Genomic DNA, 18330 nt, shown 5'->3' with positions numbered 1-18330 from the left:
CGTTACAATTCGAAACACAACCAAAACAAACTGTAAATACACCCAACAAGCTTGATGTAGTCACGTGCTAAGAATATGGGGCCAAATACTAACGTTTTGACTACTTTAATATACCGTAAATTCCGGACTATAAGCCGCAACTTTTTTCCCACGCTTTGAACCTCGCGGCTTAAACAATGACGTGGCTAATATATGGATTTTTCCCGCTTTCAAATATGTTTTCTCCAAAAAAACACATTCTGTGATGTGCTCAGTTTTTTGGCGGCATGAAGCTTTCATTAGACCAATGAAATTGCCAAACGGGTTAAGGTCAAACAACTTTTTTGTTTACTGTTTAGATTAAATCGAGCGCTCTCAAACTTCCCATCATTCTGATTACGGTAGTCATTTTGTCACCCTCATCGTGGCAAAGACACAGAGAAATGCATATGATGCAGCTTTCAAGTTGAAGGCGATTTATCTGGCTGTTGGAAAAGGAAATAGAGCTGCTGCACGGGAGCTTGGTCTTAATGAGTCGATGATAAGACGTTGGAAACAGCAGCATGAGGAATTGAGTCAGTGCAAAAAGACAACTAAAGCTTACTGCTAATTTTTTATTTTTTTGTTACAAACCGTGTTTTGTTATAGCCTATTTATTTTTGTTACAAGCCGTGTTTCGTTAAAGCCTGTGTAAAGTTCATTTGTTTCAATGTACCGGTAGGCACCTGCGGCTTATAGACATGTGCGGCTTATTTATGTTCAAAATAATATATATTTTTTAATTCAGTGGGCGCGGCTTATATTCAGGTGCGCTTAATAGTCCGGAAATTACGGTACAAGTGAATTTGTATAGGGGGGAAAAATTACGTCTTCAAATGGGGGGAAAAGATACATAAATTGCATTAATTTCTAAATGCTAAAACACATGAGAAATACCCTCAAATAAAAGGTGACATTCTGTACTGTCACCTCATCTGAAACATTTGATCTCCAATCCAAAACGTGGGAGTATAGAGCCAAATGTACACATTTTAGCTTCACTGTCCAAATAAATACGCAGGCGAGTGCACGTGTAGGTTACTTCCTCATTCACTTCTGTATCTGACCACCATATAGCGGGTCCCATCCCCAACCTGAACACACAACCTGACCTAGAACGGGCTTTATAGATAGCTGGATCAGCTCCCAACCTCACGTATACACAACTTTAAACCCAGTAATCTACTAGACCGCGCCAGAATGACTGCATCTAAAATAGGTCAGAAGCTGCAAATGCACACCAGGTAATTATCTTAAGAGAAACAGCAGAGGTGGAAGAGGAATGCCTACACTTGTACTGTAGCTAGGGGCCCAGATCACACCTGTTGAGTGAGGATTTCCCTCATGCTTCAGTTATATCACTAATGAGGTGAACTGGCTTGTGTTAAACTGGTTGACCTGTTAAACTGGTTTAATCATGACACACCTGGATAATAATCTGGGTCCTCCGTATCAGATGAGTCACTGATGGGCTAATCCATTCTAATGTGTGTGTGTGTGTTGTGTGTGAGCGTGTGTGTGGCATCGTGTTAAAGAGAAGGAGAGAAAAAGAGAAGAGAGTGGTGGACTATATTCAGTGAATAATTGCTAACAGTTCTGAAAATAAACTACAGGGATCCAGTTACAGAGAGTTGGAGAGCTCATTCTATCTGTCCACCGTGCTGCAACAAAACGCTGACAGGCTCATAATCCATACTGTACATTCGTTCATGCAAGTGCTAATCTAAGATCCCTCGCAATTTGGAGATTAACTAGTAGCATTGAGAGAGAGAGAGAGAGAGAGAGAGAGAGAGAGAGAGAGAGAGAGAGAGAGAGAGAGAGAGAGAGAGAGGAGCAGTGATCATGCTGAGGGATAAGTCAATAGAAATAGATTTAGGCCAATAGCATCACAGGGCAAACACTGGCCAGGGACAGGAGAGAAAGAGTGGTAGAAAGACCTAGAAGGAGTTAGAGTGGACACCATACAGACACATTGAGACAAATGCTAGGAATCCAGATACTACGGCAGCAAGCTAGGTTTACAAAGACAAGGATGGCCACCACGATTTCTGCCAGTATCTTGTGAAGCCCACCTAAACACAACTCTACAGTCCAGAGTTGACACATTGTCCACCTGCTCAGCGTGTCCAGCTAAACCCACTGCCCTGGACCTGCTGCGGGGGACACAGACTGGGAGAAGGAGGAGAGAGGGGAAGAAGAGGACCAGTGCCAGGTCAGGAAATAGACTCGAGCGGCACCTCCGAGGAGCCATGAGGACAGCCAGGCGGGCCAGCACCGTGGAGGTGCCCTCCTTCCTACGCCAGCTAGCCAAGGAGACAGAGAAGATGGTCACCTTCTTCTTTAAGGGGGGACAGAGAGATGGCCAGGATGGGAGCGAAGAGGACTTCAGTGATGAGGATAACGGGCCGAGCGTCTACCTGGACCGGCCCATCCTGGATAAACACACGGCCGAGGGGAGGTCTCAGTGGGGAGTGAACTATGCAACGGCCAGCATGCAGGGCTGGAGGGCGCAGATGGAGGACGCCCACACCTGCATGCCGGAGATGGGAGGGGAGCTGGCGGAGTGGGGCTACTATGCAGTGTTTGATGGACACGCTGGCAACATGGTGGCACAGTACTGCTCCCACAACCTGCTGCAACACATCCTCGCTACAGGTACCAAATTGGGCCACGCACTTTGACTAACTGATTTATAATCATTGTTGGCAGCGTAATTTATTTTCACTTGAAGGGAATATGTGCAAGCATTTATTTGGGCAAGTAGGGAAGCATTTTACAACACCTATTTCTAGTGTGTGTTCCACAGACAGATATTGTTTGATAAATCAATAAACAACTTTGTCTTAGGCATGGGTGTCTTCAATTTGAGCAATGACAAGGTGCCGTTGTGCAGTAGGCTATATGTATGGTGTATGAGGGAGAGTGTAATCTTCATCTTGAATACCAAAGACATTATCTCTCTTGGTTAAACATAAACATGGTAGCACAACATGGCTGACAGCTGTTGTTGTTGAAAACCTCTTGATCCTTGTTCTTGGCCCGAAGTATGAGATACTTAATCTGACACTTGAGCCTACAGTGTCTGCTACTTAACTCAAGACAAACGTTTAATCCTAACCTACATGGCATTAATTAAAAATAATGCCACGGGCAAGACAGACAGACAGTCACCTCAGAGGACTACAATGCGATCTGAGCTCTGAGATTTGGGCTCTGGCAGGGCACAGTGGGCATTTGTCCCCTAGAACCAAGCTGGCAAGGCTGGGGTTTAAAGAATTGTATTGTAACTATGTGTAGTAATCCTGTAGTTGGCCACACTGTAGTTAAATTCTGCACGTTGATTTTAGGCAGCGAGACCTAATATGAATTAGAACCAAATTATGTTTATTTGTAACATATAGGCCAGGTCGTTAACTTGTATTGATCTCTCCTCCAGGGCGCGTAAAGGCACAGGAGGACCCTGACGACGTGAAGGAGGGGATCGTTGAGGCCTTCTTGGCCATTGACAGCCACATGCACACGCTGACGCGCCAGGAATGCTGGGAGCGCAGCGGCTCCACGGCGGCCGCCGTCATGCTCTCGCCGCAGTACGTCTACTTCGTCAACTGTGGCGACTCGCGGACGCTCCTCTGCCGTGACGGCCAGGTCATCTTCTACACGGAGGACCACAAGCCCTTCAACCCCAGGGAGAAGGAGCGGATACAGAACGCAGGCGGCTCGGTGACCCAGCATAGGGTGAACGGCTCCCTGGCCGTGTCCAGGTCCCTGGGAGACTTTGACTTTAAGGAGGTGGACTGGAGGTCCCAGACTGAGCAGCTGGTCTCCCCAGAGCCAGAGGTGTACGAGCTGGAGAGGTCCCCGCAAGACGAGTTCCTCATAGTGGCTTGTGACGGAGTGTGGGACGCCATCGGCAACGAGGAGCTGTGTGCGTTCGTCCACAGTCGCCTGCAGGTGTGCGATGACCTGAGGGAGATCTGCAACCAGGTCATTGACCTCTGCCTCTATAAGGTCAGTGTATAAATTATCAGATCACACTACATGCAGGGTCACACTGATCCTAAACCTCTGCCTCCTCTATATGGGTACATATGCAGGACCAGAGTATAAACTTCAAAAGGGGTACACTCACACTCAATAATTGCCAAAGTGAGTAAATTGCAACAATGACCATAACTGAACATTGTATGGGAAGTCAGAAGGTGCCGGGGGTGAGAGGGTTAAGAGGACTTTGGCAGTATCTTCAGGCAATGATATCATCCACAGGTCTTGGCTGTCCTCTCCCTTCCTGGAGTTCTGGAGACAAATACCATTCCAATACTCAGTGTTTAGATCAGTCAGAGGATTTAACAGCAGGACACAGCCAGGTTGGTACAGCAAGATGACTTACACTGCACTGTAGGGAGTCTCCTTGATAGGCAATGGCCTAAATATTGTCTTTAATTCAAGATTATTATTTTTATTTATTTTATCATGGAGTCATACTGAGACAAAGGTCTATTTTATAGATGAGCCCTGAATGACATAAATTACAGAAAATGTACACATCAAAATATAAATACAAAATGCAAGCAGAGAGAAAAAAGAAAAACAACACATTGATCAGTAATAAGGTCCTCAATCAGCTTTCTGAATTGCCCTAGAGGTACCAATACATCCAATTTAAGAACATTTTCAAGATTTTTCCACAAATGAGGTGCAAGAAAAGTAAAAGCTGATTTTGGGGACCAGTACGGAGAAAAATGTGTGAAATGTATGCATTCACTACTGTAAGTCACTCTGGATAAGAGCGTCTGCTAAATGACTAAAATGTAAATGTACCTAACTCAGTAGAGACCAAAGGAATTCCCAGAGTTAGCCATCCCTGAGAGCGGGGGTGGTAACTCGTGTACCTAAAGTTTAGTAATGATGTCCGGTACAGTGGGACCTTTTGTAAAAGGGCTTTATAAATGAAAACATAGCAATGTATCAACCTACGTGACATCACAGAGGACCAACCAACTTCCTGTTAGAGAATGTGGTGATGAGTGCTAAAATTGTCGGCCGTAATAAAGCGCGGTGCGTCATGATAAACTGCATCTAACGGCTTTAATGAAGTGGCAGCTGCGTTCATATAGATGATGTCGCAATACTCTAGGACCTAAAGGAACTTCGACTGAATATTCTGCTTTCTACTATTTAGCAAGAGGCAGGACCTATTTCTGTCGAAGAATACCACTTTTACTCTCAGCGTCTTAACTAACTCATCAATATGCTTTTTAAAAGACATCCTTTCATCTATCCAGATGGCCAGATATTTCTAAGGGACACGATCAATATGGACACCATCTAAAGTACATATTCTTAAATCATCAGAGTTATTTTTATGCGCTCTACACAGGGTGCAAAATGTTATTCTGCTATCCCCATAGGAGAACCCTTTTTGGTTCCAGGTAGAACCATTTTTGGTTCCAGGTAGAACCCTCTGTGTAAAAGATTCTACATGGAACTAAAAAGGGTTCTACCTGGAACCAAAAAGGGTTTTTCAAAGAGTTATCCTATGGGGACAGCCGAAGAACCCTTTGAGGTTCTAGATGGGCACCTTTTTTCTAAGAGTTTAGAGAACAATATATACTTTGTTTTTTACCTGCACTCGATACTAATTTCAGGTCAATAACGTTGTTCTGTAATACAATGAAGGCAGACTGAAGTTCAGAGTGAGCCTGGTCAACCGTGGGGACAATAGCATACACAACACTATCATCGGTATACAGCGCAGCTAACACTTTTTCTGTTACAGACAAGTTGATTTTGTTAACGTAAACAGTAAAAAGAACACAACCCAGAATTGACTCCTACAAGACACCTTTCGTAATATCCAGAAAACCTGATGTAACACCATCTGTAGATACATATTGAGTTCTATCTATCATTTCATTTTTAAACCAGTTACATGCAGCCTGGTCTAGGCCAATTGAGGAAAGCCTCCGAATTAGCAGTGAGTGATCAATAGTATCGAGAGCATTTGACAGGTCAATGAATAGGGCAGCACAATGTTGCCTTTTATCCACATAGTTAACCACATCATTTATAACTAGGGTTGCAGCAGAGATAGTTCTATTACCTGGTCTAAAACCTGACTGATGTACATTTAGAATACATTTCATAGATAAGAACGATCTTAGCTGAGAATTAATCAAGGATTCTAATATTTTAGCTAGGCAAGAAAGTTTAGAAATAGGGCTCTAATGATTTAGGTCACAAGGGTCACCACCTTTGTGAAGGGGAGTACATGATGGCACTAATCACTGGACAGGGTGTGTGGTGAAGGGCCTTCATCGTTACATACCAAATGTACCAAGCATTATGTAAGCAGTTATCTTATTCAGGTCTGCTTAGGCTGGTTAGGACTTACAATGGTACATCTTAACACTGGCACGACCTGTACCTGTCCTCTAAATAGCAGGATTATGAGAGGGAGGGAGAGAGGGACAGAGGCGAGGGAAACACAGTGAAGGATTATGGGTGAGTGTGTGTGTGTGTTAGGCTGTCAGGGTCTCAGGGCTACACCAGCTGGGAGCCAGGCCTATTAACCTGGCCAAGAAGAGGCTCACTTTATCAATGGCAACAGAACAGGCTTACCTCCTTGGAGTCTGTACTTCAGCTAGACGGGTTATGTTGTAGCACACAGTGAACCTAGCTTCTCAGCTCTGATCCTATTAAATTACTAGAGGGGCTATGTCATGATCCCTCACAATTTCAGAATGGGGTGAAATGGCAGCCATCTTGATCAGGGAGAAATCCAAAACCAGTCTAATTGGAATGAATGGCAGTAGAGACATAGGTGATGCATTTCCTGCTTTTATTTATGCAGGAATGTAAATGTAAGGCATGTGATGTTTCATAAATTGTGTAATAGAATTATAGTCAACCTAAAATATTGTCATATAATTATAAATACCGTTTAATACAGATGTATGAATAGCCTCTAAAATATATGTAAACAGACATAAATGTCCAGATTTAGTTTTTGGGGAAAGCTGTGAGTGCTATTATATAATACAATATCAGTACTTGTTGCATTTACAACTTGTGTAAGACCTATCATCAACTGATTTGAGCTGTGGATTGACTGCATTGTTTAAATGGAATATTGGCATATTAATTAATGGAATCACTCCTCTAAAACTGGCTGGCTAGCTAGCTAACTAACACACATACAGTGCAGATAAGATATTGTGTAAAACAATGAATGTGAAGAATTTATCACAGCACTGGCAAACATTGGCTGAACTTTGGAACCATCATTATATTTTAGCCATTTAGTATCCATAGCGACTTATGTCCATTCCGATATTCTAATTCTTTAATTCTACGTCCCACTGTTCCATTGTGACCCTTTTCCAAAATTCTCATTTCTGCTCTCTGTCAATACACAATTATGACATCACAATTTCCCTCCACCTGCAGTGCCATGTAAAAATCTTCCCAGCTGAGAAGATTTTTACATAACACAGTGCACTTTGAGATGTCATAGTCCTGTTCTCCATTGTGATGTCACAATGACACTTATTTTATTCTCTATTCACATTACCATTAAGCATGCAAAGAATATTCCTCATCAACATATTATTATTCCTCAAGTAAACAATCAATAGTGGCAGCATTATGACAGCCCCCCCCATGACATTTCATTTAGCTTTTCAATGTTTGGGGTAACAAATGACATTACTGAAATGAATCATACCCCAACAATGTTTCCTATTCATATACAATATTGGTTTATGCTTCTCTTACAAGAGCTCGTAGAATTGTGCCTATATCAATCTGCCTCTTTGTCGCCCCCTACAGGGTAGTTTGGACAACATGAGCATCATCATCGTGACCTTCCCTGGTGCACCCCAGGTGTCACAAGAGGCCCTACAAAAAGAGGCCGAGCTAGAAACAATCCTCGAGGCCAAAGTGGAAGGTAGGAATTTCGATGGGCTTGAGTTGCGATTAAGCTTACTATGCGACTCTAATCCATCTTGGCTTGGTCTCACTCACAGCAGGCTTTCATATTAATATGGCATCACACCACATCAAAATGAAACTTGATTACAATAACAAGAACTCTGAGACAATAGCAGCTTAATTCTCCCCTCTGACAACAGGGACCGAGTATTACGTAACTCTCTCCCTTTCTCTCTGTCTGTGTGTGTAGAGATTGTCAACTTGCTAAAGTCGCGGGACAAGGACCCAGACCTGCTGTATGTGATGAAGTTTCTGGTCTCTGAGGACATACCTGGCCTGCCACCAGGGGGAGGAGTCACCAGCAAGTAAGTCACTCAATCACATGACTCACCAGTCAGAGATCAAAAAGTGACAAGAGGCCTAGATGTGTGTGAACAAATGAGTAATTGTTTATATTAAATGTTCATAATTTGTCATAACTTGTTCTCTTTTTCCTTTGCAGAAGAGACTGTGTCATCTCTGCATATCGGAAGTTTGTAACGCCCTTCAGAGCTCTGGAACCAATGGTAGGAGATGACCAAACATAGTGCAAGCGTGCCCTCTGTCTCACTAAACACATAGGTGCAAACTGGACTACAAAGTAACTAAGTTACCTTTTCCCCTGACACGTAATTGACGTGTCGCATTCCAGGACATCGGAGGATCTGAAGAGTCCAACTAGTCGTATCCATGGAAATGTGTTCTCCAGCCTCACGTATCCATGGCGACCATTTAGAATTGGGGCCTCCGCTTTTCAGCGGAGGAATCAGCCAATAGCTAAATAAAGAACTATGGTGGGAGGGGTGTGACCTGGGCCTGCCCTTAGCCAATCCTCTCTTCTCTGTTCCTCATTTACACTGTCTATCAACAAGTCTACTGTACCATCAGAAAATATCAAATAGTTAGCATTATTCCAGTAAGGGAAGAATTACATATTCCAAAACTATTCTTTAAAATACATGATAATTAGATATAATATTTATTAACTTTCTTACTTTACACATTACAGTGCCTGGGTAGTTCCTTTTCTTCAAGACTAGAAGCTTATGAATAACGCTGATCATGTTATTTCATTTCAAATCAAACTGATATGTTTAAGCAGTGTGCAACTCCATACTGCCGCATTAAATTAAATTGAAAAAACAACCCTTGCAGACCAGTGAAGGCTCCGATATGCATGTGTCCAGTGATGGCATGGCCTACACTAGATCATCTGCATAATCCTGTGAGGGAGCATGGGTGACATGAATAGATGTGTGTCATGACGATGATGGACACAACATCATATGTCCAGTGTGTGTGAATGTGTGTGTGAGTGAGTGAGTGAGTGAGTGAGTGAGTGAGTGAGTGAGTGAGTGGATAATATGGGCTGTGGGATTATTAGCACACACACTGTAACCTTTTGCAGTTTAGAGCACAGATGCTCACAGTTAGACACGATTTAGACCACTGTGACAGGTAAAGTTGTATAGCTACAGGTAAATTGTTCTTCTGTTTTTGAAAATAAGTGGTTCTGCTGTTAGCATATTTTCTTTTCAATACATGTCATTGCGCTGCCTTACAAAGCTCTCTGTTGTTGTACGGTTACTTTACTCCTCCTTCGGATCATACCAAATGGATGAACGTAGTAGCTGTATTCCCTGACAGAGGTCAGAGGTTAAAAAGAGCTAGACTCGAGATCAAACACTGCTGCAGCATGTCTGTTTGAATTCTATGAAATCAGGAGGAAGAGGGATCCAAGAGGATTCGACAGCGCAACAGATTACCATGAGAACTTTCACAAATGTATGTCAGTGATTTGATGACTGTGTGGGCATTGCATTTAAGCCCTTAACTGACCCAAGGGGCAATAAATGAATGAAATGAAATGACATTCTGTGTTTTTTGATAGAGCGGAGTGTTTGATAGTCTAACCCTGTAGTGCTGTGTCTAAGGACCAAGGGAGAACAATACAAGACAGTTCCAAAATGAACCATTGGTATCGTTCCAGAACTGTCTTTTGGCCAGTTGTATGCATCTAAACCAGGGGCTTCAAATGCGGGTTTTTCCTTTCAATTAAGACCTAGACAACCAGGTGAAGGGAGTTCTTTACTAATCAGTGACCTTAATTCATCAATCAAGTACAACGGAGGAGCAAAAACCTGCAGACACTCGGCCCTCCGTGGAACGAGTTTGACGCGTGATCTAAAGGAAGTAGGAAGTCCTTGCTCTAATGAAGCCCTACCAAGGCCTCGACCCGTTGAGCACGGGTCCTCCGGAATGTGTTGTCAGGGTGTGTCAAGACTCAACACCTCCACCCTAATTGCGCCGGCCAAGATTTCATTTGACAGACACAGTGTCCCTCTCGCCTCCATACCCCTTAAACTTTAAGAGGACAAAAAAAAAAACAACACAACCGACTGGATAGAACTGGTCTGCAGAAAGCACATGCAGCAGAAGAGGATAAAAACTGAAAGAACAGTAGGAAGACAAGCGCTCAAAGACCAGACTGTTGCCAGTTATCAGGTGCGTTATGATGCTTTTAGAGATCATTGGATTGGATTTGACAGATATTAGGGGAGACCGATGCTGATTGTCACTTTTTACTCTGGTGTGTTTCTCAGCACCAATATCTTGCAAGACTCTTTTCAACAGTAATAGAAATAAAGGTATTGTGTTAATGGGAACCATGTAAAATATTTTTTATCCTCACCTTACATGGAGTTATTAGCCATCAAACACTCACAGGGTTGGTTGGATGTCAGTCTGGTGTTGGTTGCCACAATGTTTTCTATCAGTTTATTCCTTTTGTAACAAATGATGCGATGTAATTAAATAGCCAAGATTTTCTATAAATCGATCATTATAGATAACATAATTCAGCATTTTATGCCTTGAACATGACATTTAGCAAATTATTCACATAAACATGTGGGTGTGACATGTGAGAGCCAAGGGAAGGTAATTTTATGTATATATTTGTGCCATTGATGTAGGGAAATTGCGTTTTGTTTGTCAGGTCAGAATACTGCTTTGTCCAGGAAAATAAACCGTAGCCTAGGTATTGTCTTATTTCATCTGATCAAGATTGGTTAAATTAAACGTTGGTGAATTTAGCTAATGGATGGAGTTAGAATTCAAATGAATTGACAAGGTAAATTGGCTAATTGGTTGTTTTTAAAACGCATGGTTGGAATTTTTCAAGATGACGTGCAAGTGTGTGCACTCACCCGCCAAGTTAAGAGACGACAGGGTCACTGTCAGGACATACCTGTCCTCTATCCCGACAATCCGAACGCTGACAGCCTTCGCATGTCCCGTAGGCGAGTTCCCTGGGTGTACTTCTGTTAAAAAATAACTTGCTATATTTTATCGAAAGGGGCACAAAAATAGAACGTGTAGCGTGTTTTACGCAATCTTTAAAAAAACAATCAGTTTTGTAGATGGCGCACGTGCGTAAACCCTCGATTTAAAGTCATCAAATGTTTGAAAGTGTAATGAGTTGTAAGCCTATCAACTATTCATTGATAGTTTCCTTGTATGTAAATAATATTGGATTATGGCATTTTTCAAAATATTTGTAATTGAAACTTCAGTAGCCGAATTGGAATGTCATTGGACATGGATGGTGGCTATGGCAGCACGGCAGTGGGCTCTGGGATGTCGGGCAGTCTGGGTGGCTCTGAGACGGTCCCACTGCTGATCACAGACCCCGAACCAGAGACGCCGAAATGGCAGCCCATGTCCAAGGAACAGCTGGAGCGCGAAGCGGGGGGCCCAGGGTGGAGGAAAATACGCTCCCTCCTGATGTTGGTCTTCTGGTTGGGTTGGCTGGCCTTGCTGGGCGCCTCTATCGCCATCATAGTGCAGAGCCCTCGGCCGGTCGCACCGACGCTACTGTGGTGGCAGAGGGCGCTGTTTTACCGCGTACAGCCCATACTGCTCATGGACGCCCAGAACGAGGTGCCAGGTGGTATTGACGGTGAGTTAAGGGAAGAGGGCGGTCAGTGGACCTAAACACCCAGGAATACAATAGCTGCACTATATAGACTACTCTGTCTACACAATGTAAAGTGTGCATGCGCTGGGAAAGTAGCGCCTTTAGTACAAACACTTTATTTAAGGTTTTTTTAAACACAAAACGCACTAAAAATTACAATGCAGTCTTAAACATTTTTAAAAGGCATTGTGTCCACATTTATATACACTGATTAATCCTACTGATATACACTATTTATACAAAAGTATGTGGACACAAATGAGTGGATTTGGTTACTTCAGCCACACCCGTTACTGACAGGTGTATAAAATGGAGCACACAACCATGCAATCCCCATAGACAAAAATTGGCAGTAGAATGGCTTTACTGAAGAGCTCAGTGACCTTTAACATGGCACTGTCCGTAGGATGTTAGTTTGTCACATTTCTGGCCTGCTAGAGCTTCCCCGGTCAACTGTAAGTGCAGTTATTGTGAAGCGTAAATGTCCAGGAGCATCAACTGCTCAGCCACGAAGTGGTAGGTCACACAAGCTCACAGAACGGGACTGCCGAGTGCTGAAGCGCGTAGTGCATAACATATTTCTGTCCTCGGTTGCAACACTACCTACAGAGTTCCAAACAGCCTCTGTTTTTTCACGGTTCGGGCTAGGCCCCTTAATTCCCGTGAAGGGAAATCTTAACCCTACAGCATACAGTGACATTCTAGACGATTCTGTGATTCCAACTTTGTTGCAACAGTTTGGAGTAGGCCCTTTCCTGTTTCAGCATGACAATGCCCTTGTGCACGAAGCGAGGTCCATACAGAAATGGCTTGTTGAGATCGGCGTGGAAGAACTTGACTGGCCTGCACAGAGCCCTGACCTCAACCCCATCGAGCACCTTTGGGATTAATTGGAACATCGTCTGTGAGCCAGGCCTAATCGCCCCAACATTAGTGCCCAACCTCACTAATGCTCTTGTGACTGAATGGAAGTAAGTCCCCACAGCAATGTTCCAACATCTAGTGGAAAGCTTTCCCAGAAGTGGTGGCTGTTATAGCAGCAAAGGGGGGACCAACTCCATGTTAATGCCCATGATTTTGGAATGAGATGAGCAAGTGTCCACATACTTTTGTTTGGGGTGCTGCAAAAAATTATAATTTGCAGACCTGCTGGAAAAACCTGTTTGTCCTCACAACAGACAGTTATATTGTCTGCTAATACAAGACTACAGGCTCAGTACACTACTTTTGTGAAAAATATTTATACTTTTTTTCCCGGGGGTGCTACAGCACCCTCAGCACCCCTACTTCCCACGGCTGCTCTGTAAATTCTCCTAACCTGCTACAAAAAAGTAACTTCTTGTCATAGCTGAATCGAAGCGTCATATCTGTAAAGCTAGTTTCTGAGTTGTTTTGTGGTATTCTTCTGGTTGTTCAGTGGTGTGTGAGCAGCTACCGTACCTGAAGTCCCTGGGTGTGAAGGCTCTGATCCTGGAGGGGCTGTTTCACCAGGACGCGTCCCCACTGGACCTCAGAAAGATTGATGAGCGAGTGGGTACAGTGCCTCAGATCCAACAACTGCTCATGGAGAGCCACAACGCAGGTATGTACCCAAGAAATCATTGCCCTTACCAGGGGCACAACTTTCACTGGGAATGGGGGACATGGGGGGCCCCCCCCCACATTCTGAAATTGCGTCTGAAATTGCGTTTTTTGTTATCATTGGAAAGTGATACAAAAACCGTTATGCCCCCCCCCCCACACTTCTAAAACCAAAAATTGAGCCCCTGGCCCTTACAAGTTGACTAATGCCAGACCTAAACTGAGGCCAGCTAGCCTGTATCCTCACAAGGACATTTCCAGAGCTCTTGAAAGATGCACTTAACTTATTGTATGCTCTGATCCACTATTCACATGGTCTCCCTCCTTTAGGCATCAAAGTAGTGTTTGACTTCTGTCATCTGGACCTGTTCGGACCTAAAGACTCGGTAGGCAACGACTCTGCTGTGCCCTCTGACCTCACTGGCTCAATACAGGTAGGATAGGTCTTGCGTGACACCATGAGTAGAATGGCTAGATCTTGGTTTCAATTGTTAGACTTTTTAATAGTTTTAATAATTGTTCCGTTTCCCCAGTATGCACTCCGATTTTGGTTGGAACAGGGTGTGGCAGGATTTGGGATCTGTGACACAGATGCTGCATATTCAGAAAAGGTCAGACTGTTGAGCAATGCTCAAAATTGGTTGCCATCCAATCAAAGCCAGACCAATTGGTTTCAAGTTCATTCGTTATAAGCACAGATGTTTAACTGAAAGTTATCCATTCATGCCATCTGTTCGTTTTAGACCCTGACCGAGTGGAGAGTTCTGGTCAAGGAGTTCAACACATCAGATGATGAGAGGTGCTGTGGCACTGCGAACACTTCTAACATACAGTACAGACCAAATGATACACAACTTGGTTAATTATATGTGAGGAATCTGTTTAGGATTGAGGAATATCTAGTTCATGTTTTATTGCAAAGTAGTTGCGGTTGACGTTGGAATGAAACCTGTGTCATCTGTGCAGGATTGTAGTGGTGAAACAAACAGGAGAGTCTCTACCTGCTCTGAATACCTCTAGCACGTCAGTCAACAGCTCATTGGTGGAGCTGGTTATGATGTCACTTCTGCCGCTTGAGCATCACCCTCTGTCCGGACAGGAAGTGGCCATTGCTGTGGAGAGACACCTGTCGACATCCCACGGCGAACTTTGGCCCAGTTGGACGGTAATGACCCAACAATCTTTCTGTTCATTCTATCACAAAGTATAGGCTAGTGAGGATGGTGTCCAACTCCTTATTTATTGGCAAAATTACATCAATAGTGTGTGTGTGTGTGTGATACCAGGTGGGCGGTGAAGCATCACCGATGTTGCACAGAATACTCCTGGTTCTGATGATGACACTACCTGGATCACCTGTTGTCAAATACGGAGAAGAAATAGTTAATTCACCGGTAAGAGACTTGAGTCCTGGGGATGCAATACAGACTACCTGCATCTGATGTGTTCATGCTTTAGTACAGTGGAACACCATTGATTTGTTTTCTTTCTGTGGTGAAGAATGTGTCTGCAGACATGAGCTGGGAACGTGAGGCAGACAAGACCAATGGACTGAACGACTTTGTTGGGGGGAGTAGTGTAAGTAAAATAATATCACATTTGTTAGTCTTCATATACCCACTGTATTACCATATCTGAGCTCAGTGGTTCTAGGAAAGATGGCAAGTGGTTTAAGGATGTTTATCACAGAAAGTCTCTCAGAATGACAGGCCTATTTTTCCTTTGATCTGTTTCTCCGTTTACGACACCTCTGTTCTTCCCTTCTTTCCTTCAGGAACAAAGGAAGCTCAAACACTCTGCCTTGGCTCTGTTCAGCTCCCTCAGTGGCTCTCGCCTCAGAGAAGAATCTCTCCTTTATGGGAGCTTCACCTTTCTCCCCTTCAACACCACCTCCCTCCCCTCCAACTCCACCCTGGCCCCCCCGTTGGCCCCGGTGCTAGCCTTCCTGCGCTCTTGGGGCTGTGTCCACTTCCTGGTGCTGCTCAACCTTGGGCCTGAGGCCCAAGCCCTGGACCCAGCATGGGCTCCCAGCCTTCCCACTTCTGGGGTGTTTGTGACCAGCACAGGGATGGACCGCCTGGGCGGCACCTCCCTGGAAACACTGAGGCTCCAGCCAGAGGAGGCCATAGTCATCAAACTGTTTGAGTCTGGCAGCTACTCCTCCTAGGGCCTGGGGAATTAGGCAGAGTGAGAGGGGCTAGGACTGGATGCAGGGGAGGATAACTAGGCAGAAATAGTAACTATTTAGCCATCTATTCCTTTTTTTATTTTCTTTTGAGGCTGTATCAAAATGTCAAAACGTTCTTAAAATAATAAATCATTGTTTATCATTTGTTCTGATGACATGGTCAACTTCAGAGGGTGCCAAATATTTGGACTACAATGCAAACACTGCCCGAAGAATTTAAAGTCTATGGCTGAGATTAGTCAGCCCTAGTTGATATTTTGTCCACCAATTTGTATTTTGACCAATAACAGCAGATCTTTTGCAGAGCTGACCTGATTGGTCAAAAGACCAATTAGTGACAAAAGATCAGAATTGGGCTGCCTGTGTATGAACATGGGCAGTTTACTGTAAATTATCATGAGTAACAAACACTTGACTCAACAGTTGATTTCAACATCTTTCAGTTGAGAAACAACAAACATTGTATGATGTATCTTGAGGTATGCAGCAGGGTAATGTGGTGAAACACGCTGTAAATCCCTGAATCAACCACAATGAGTGGTGGGAAGGTCTCACATGTTTCTGGTTCATCCATTGTACATTACTGCTTTGAGTGATTTATATATTAGTGCCAAAAAGCAAAGCAGTTTGAAACAACCTGAAGCATGCACTACTCATCCCTTCCAATTCTTGTTGTGGACAGAAAGCTAGAAATAAATAATTACAGGCCAACCAAACAGCATCAGCAGCCAGGGTTCAGGGTGACACATGCAACGTCTGGGCCAGCAGTATGTAGGCTGATGGGGAGGGGGCCAGGGAAACCGTGGTCAAGGGAATGACACTCCTCCAGTGTGTCACCTCAGAATATATGCCGCGTTCAAAACAACTGGGAATTGGGGGCAGGGGACGACGATGAGACTATCTCCGACTAGGATAAATTATTTTGAACTGTCATCCAATTCGGAATTCCAAGTCGGAAACATCTTTCTGACCTGAAGATCACTGACATGATTTGACCTCGTTTTTCTCCCCCAAGTTCCCAGTTGTTTTGAAAGAACCAATACACCACTCGTTTTTGCGTGGATTCCGGGACGCGATTAGCTTTAAACAGCTTGGACCGCTATTTCTTGTCCCGGAATCCCGTTTAACACAGGTTGAACTCTACTTGACAGAGACGCTAAACTGCTAGCCATCAAGCTAACGAAATTGGTACCAGATGAGTCTTGCAATGGAGCGCTCTTTGGAGAAATAAATGAACGCTTCCAGCGCTGTAGGAGCTGTATTTATTACGTATTGTTTATAGGCTTGAGGTGGCTTCCTTGATCACGGAGGTAGCAAGCCTACGTACAAAACGGGAAAACGCAGAGTGGGACGCTATTCCACATCAAGTAACTCATGCAAGCAGTAAAATGAGATTTTAACATTAAACACCTTATGGAAGGGGACTGTGAAACAACACAAACATAGGCACATGCATACACACACGATGGCATACGCACTACATACACGTATACATGGGTTTTGTACTGTAGATATGCGGTAGTTGTGGAGTAGTGGCCTGAGGGCAAACGGTGTGTTGTGAAATCTGTGAATGTATTGTAATGTCTCTAAACTTGTATAAACTGCCTTATTTTGGCTGGACCCCATGAAGAGTAGCTGCTGCTTTGAAATCTTTCATTGTGTTTGGTGTGAGTTGACCAGCCACTGGGGGATGCTATTGCACAAGTCAGGGCACTGCCATAGTATTTCCACTTTGTGTTGTGTGGCCCCAAGGGTATAACGTGTTAATGGTACATTTATGATTTTCAAACAAGCCAAACCCATTAATTTAATATCAGTATCTAAACAATCATGAATTAGTTGAACCTGGTAGGAGTGCTGTCAAGAAACGGCCTTTAGGCTGCGTTTAGACAGTGTAGTTGATTGACAAAAGAGCTGATCTGATTGGTCAAAAGACCAATTAGTGGAAGATCCACATTAGGATGCCTGTTGTAAATGCAGCCTTATACAGTCACATGACCAAGAACTACCTGCGGTAAACCCAACTATTCTTACCTTTAACCCAAACGGCTGGCACTCATAATCTCTGGCCATTACTCCTCAATTTGTTCATTCTCACTCCTTTAATTCCTCAGATAGTAATATTCAAGGTTTCCATTAATATCTGCCTCTTTCTGTGTACAGTTAATTTTTGCCAATCACCAACCAGGTCTACAGACAGTAAAATCCCAAAACCATATTATACCAGCTAACCCAAAAGCCCTCCAATTCCTCAGAACTGTATATTGAGATATACACTAGGTGTACAAAACATTTAGAACACCTGCTCTTTCCACGACATAGACTGACCAGGTGAAAGCTTTGACAAGATCCCTTATTGATGTCACTTGTCAAATCCACTTCAATCAGTGTAGATGAAGGGGAGACATGTTATATAAGGATTTTTAAGCCTTGAGACAATTGAGAAATGTATTGTGTATGTGTGACATTCTGAGGGTGAATGGTCAACCCAAAGGACATCCAGCCAATTTGACACAACTTTTGGATTCATTGTTATTATTAGCAAAATAGCAGATTTTTTTTTTCAAAAGACCAATAAGTGGGAAAAATAATCAGA

The 18330-nt window shown here is 43.5% G+C and overlaps 2 protein-coding genes across 2 annotated transcripts; both read left to right on the top strand.

Annotated features, from left to right (window-relative positions):
• The first annotated feature begins 1907 nt into the window (after positions 1–1907).
• On the top strand, positions 1908–9854 carry LOC115162989 (protein phosphatase 1A-like). Its single transcript, XM_029714545.1, has 5 exons — positions 1908–2673; positions 3455–4026; positions 7846–7963; positions 8198–8312; positions 8450–9854. Exons 1-5 carry the CDS (start codon positions 2268–2270, stop codon positions 8532–8534), a joined length of 1296 nt encoding a protein of 431 aa, XP_029570405.1. The 5' UTR covers positions 1908–2267; the 3' UTR covers positions 8535–9854.
• A 286-nt stretch (positions 9855–10140) lies between these two features.
• On the top strand, positions 10141–15876 carry LOC115162986 (4F2 cell-surface antigen heavy chain). Its single transcript, XM_029714540.1, has 10 exons — positions 10141–10491; positions 11562–11947; positions 13383–13547; positions 13877–13980; positions 14080–14157; positions 14290–14345; positions 14513–14711; positions 14833–14940; positions 15047–15124; positions 15321–15876. Exons 2-10 carry the CDS (start codon positions 11575–11577, stop codon positions 15711–15713), a joined length of 1554 nt encoding a protein of 517 aa, XP_029570400.1. The 5' UTR covers positions 10141–10491; positions 11562–11574; the 3' UTR covers positions 15714–15876.
• The last annotated feature ends 2454 nt before the right edge of the window (positions 15877–18330 follow it).

This window comes from Salmo trutta, chromosome 26, assembly GCF_901001165.1.
Source record: "Salmo trutta chromosome 26, fSalTru1.1, whole genome shotgun sequence".
NCBI lineage: Eukaryota > Metazoa > Chordata > Actinopteri > Salmoniformes > Salmonidae > Salmo > Salmo trutta.
This window is presented reverse-complemented; position numbering and strand designations above follow the sequence as displayed.

Excerpts from the sequence above, each read along its gene's own strand:
- LOC115162986 (XM_029714540.1), top strand. The coding sequence starts at position 11,575 with ATGTCATTGGACATGGATGGTGGCTATGGCAGCACGGCAGTGGGCTCT. Across the intron at positions 14,158-14,289 it reads ATGCTGCATATTCAGAAAAG|ACCCTGACCGAGTGGAGAGT; the intron begins GTCAGACTGTTG and ends TGTTCGTTTTAG. Across the intron at positions 14,346-14,512 it reads AACACATCAGATGATGAGAG|GATTGTAGTGGTGAAACAAA; the intron begins GTGCTGTGGCAC and ends TCATCTGTGCAG.
- LOC115162989 (XM_029714545.1), top strand. The coding sequence starts at position 2,268 with ATGAGGACAGCCAGGCGGGCCAGCACCGTGGAGGTGCCCTCCTTCCTA. Across the intron at positions 2,674-3,454 it reads GCAACACATCCTCGCTACAG|GGCGCGTAAAGGCACAGGAG; the intron begins GTACCAAATTGG and ends TCTCTCCTCCAG. Across the intron at positions 7,964-8,197 it reads CCTCGAGGCCAAAGTGGAAG|AGATTGTCAACTTGCTAAAG; the intron begins GTAGGAATTTCG and ends CTGTGTGTGTAG.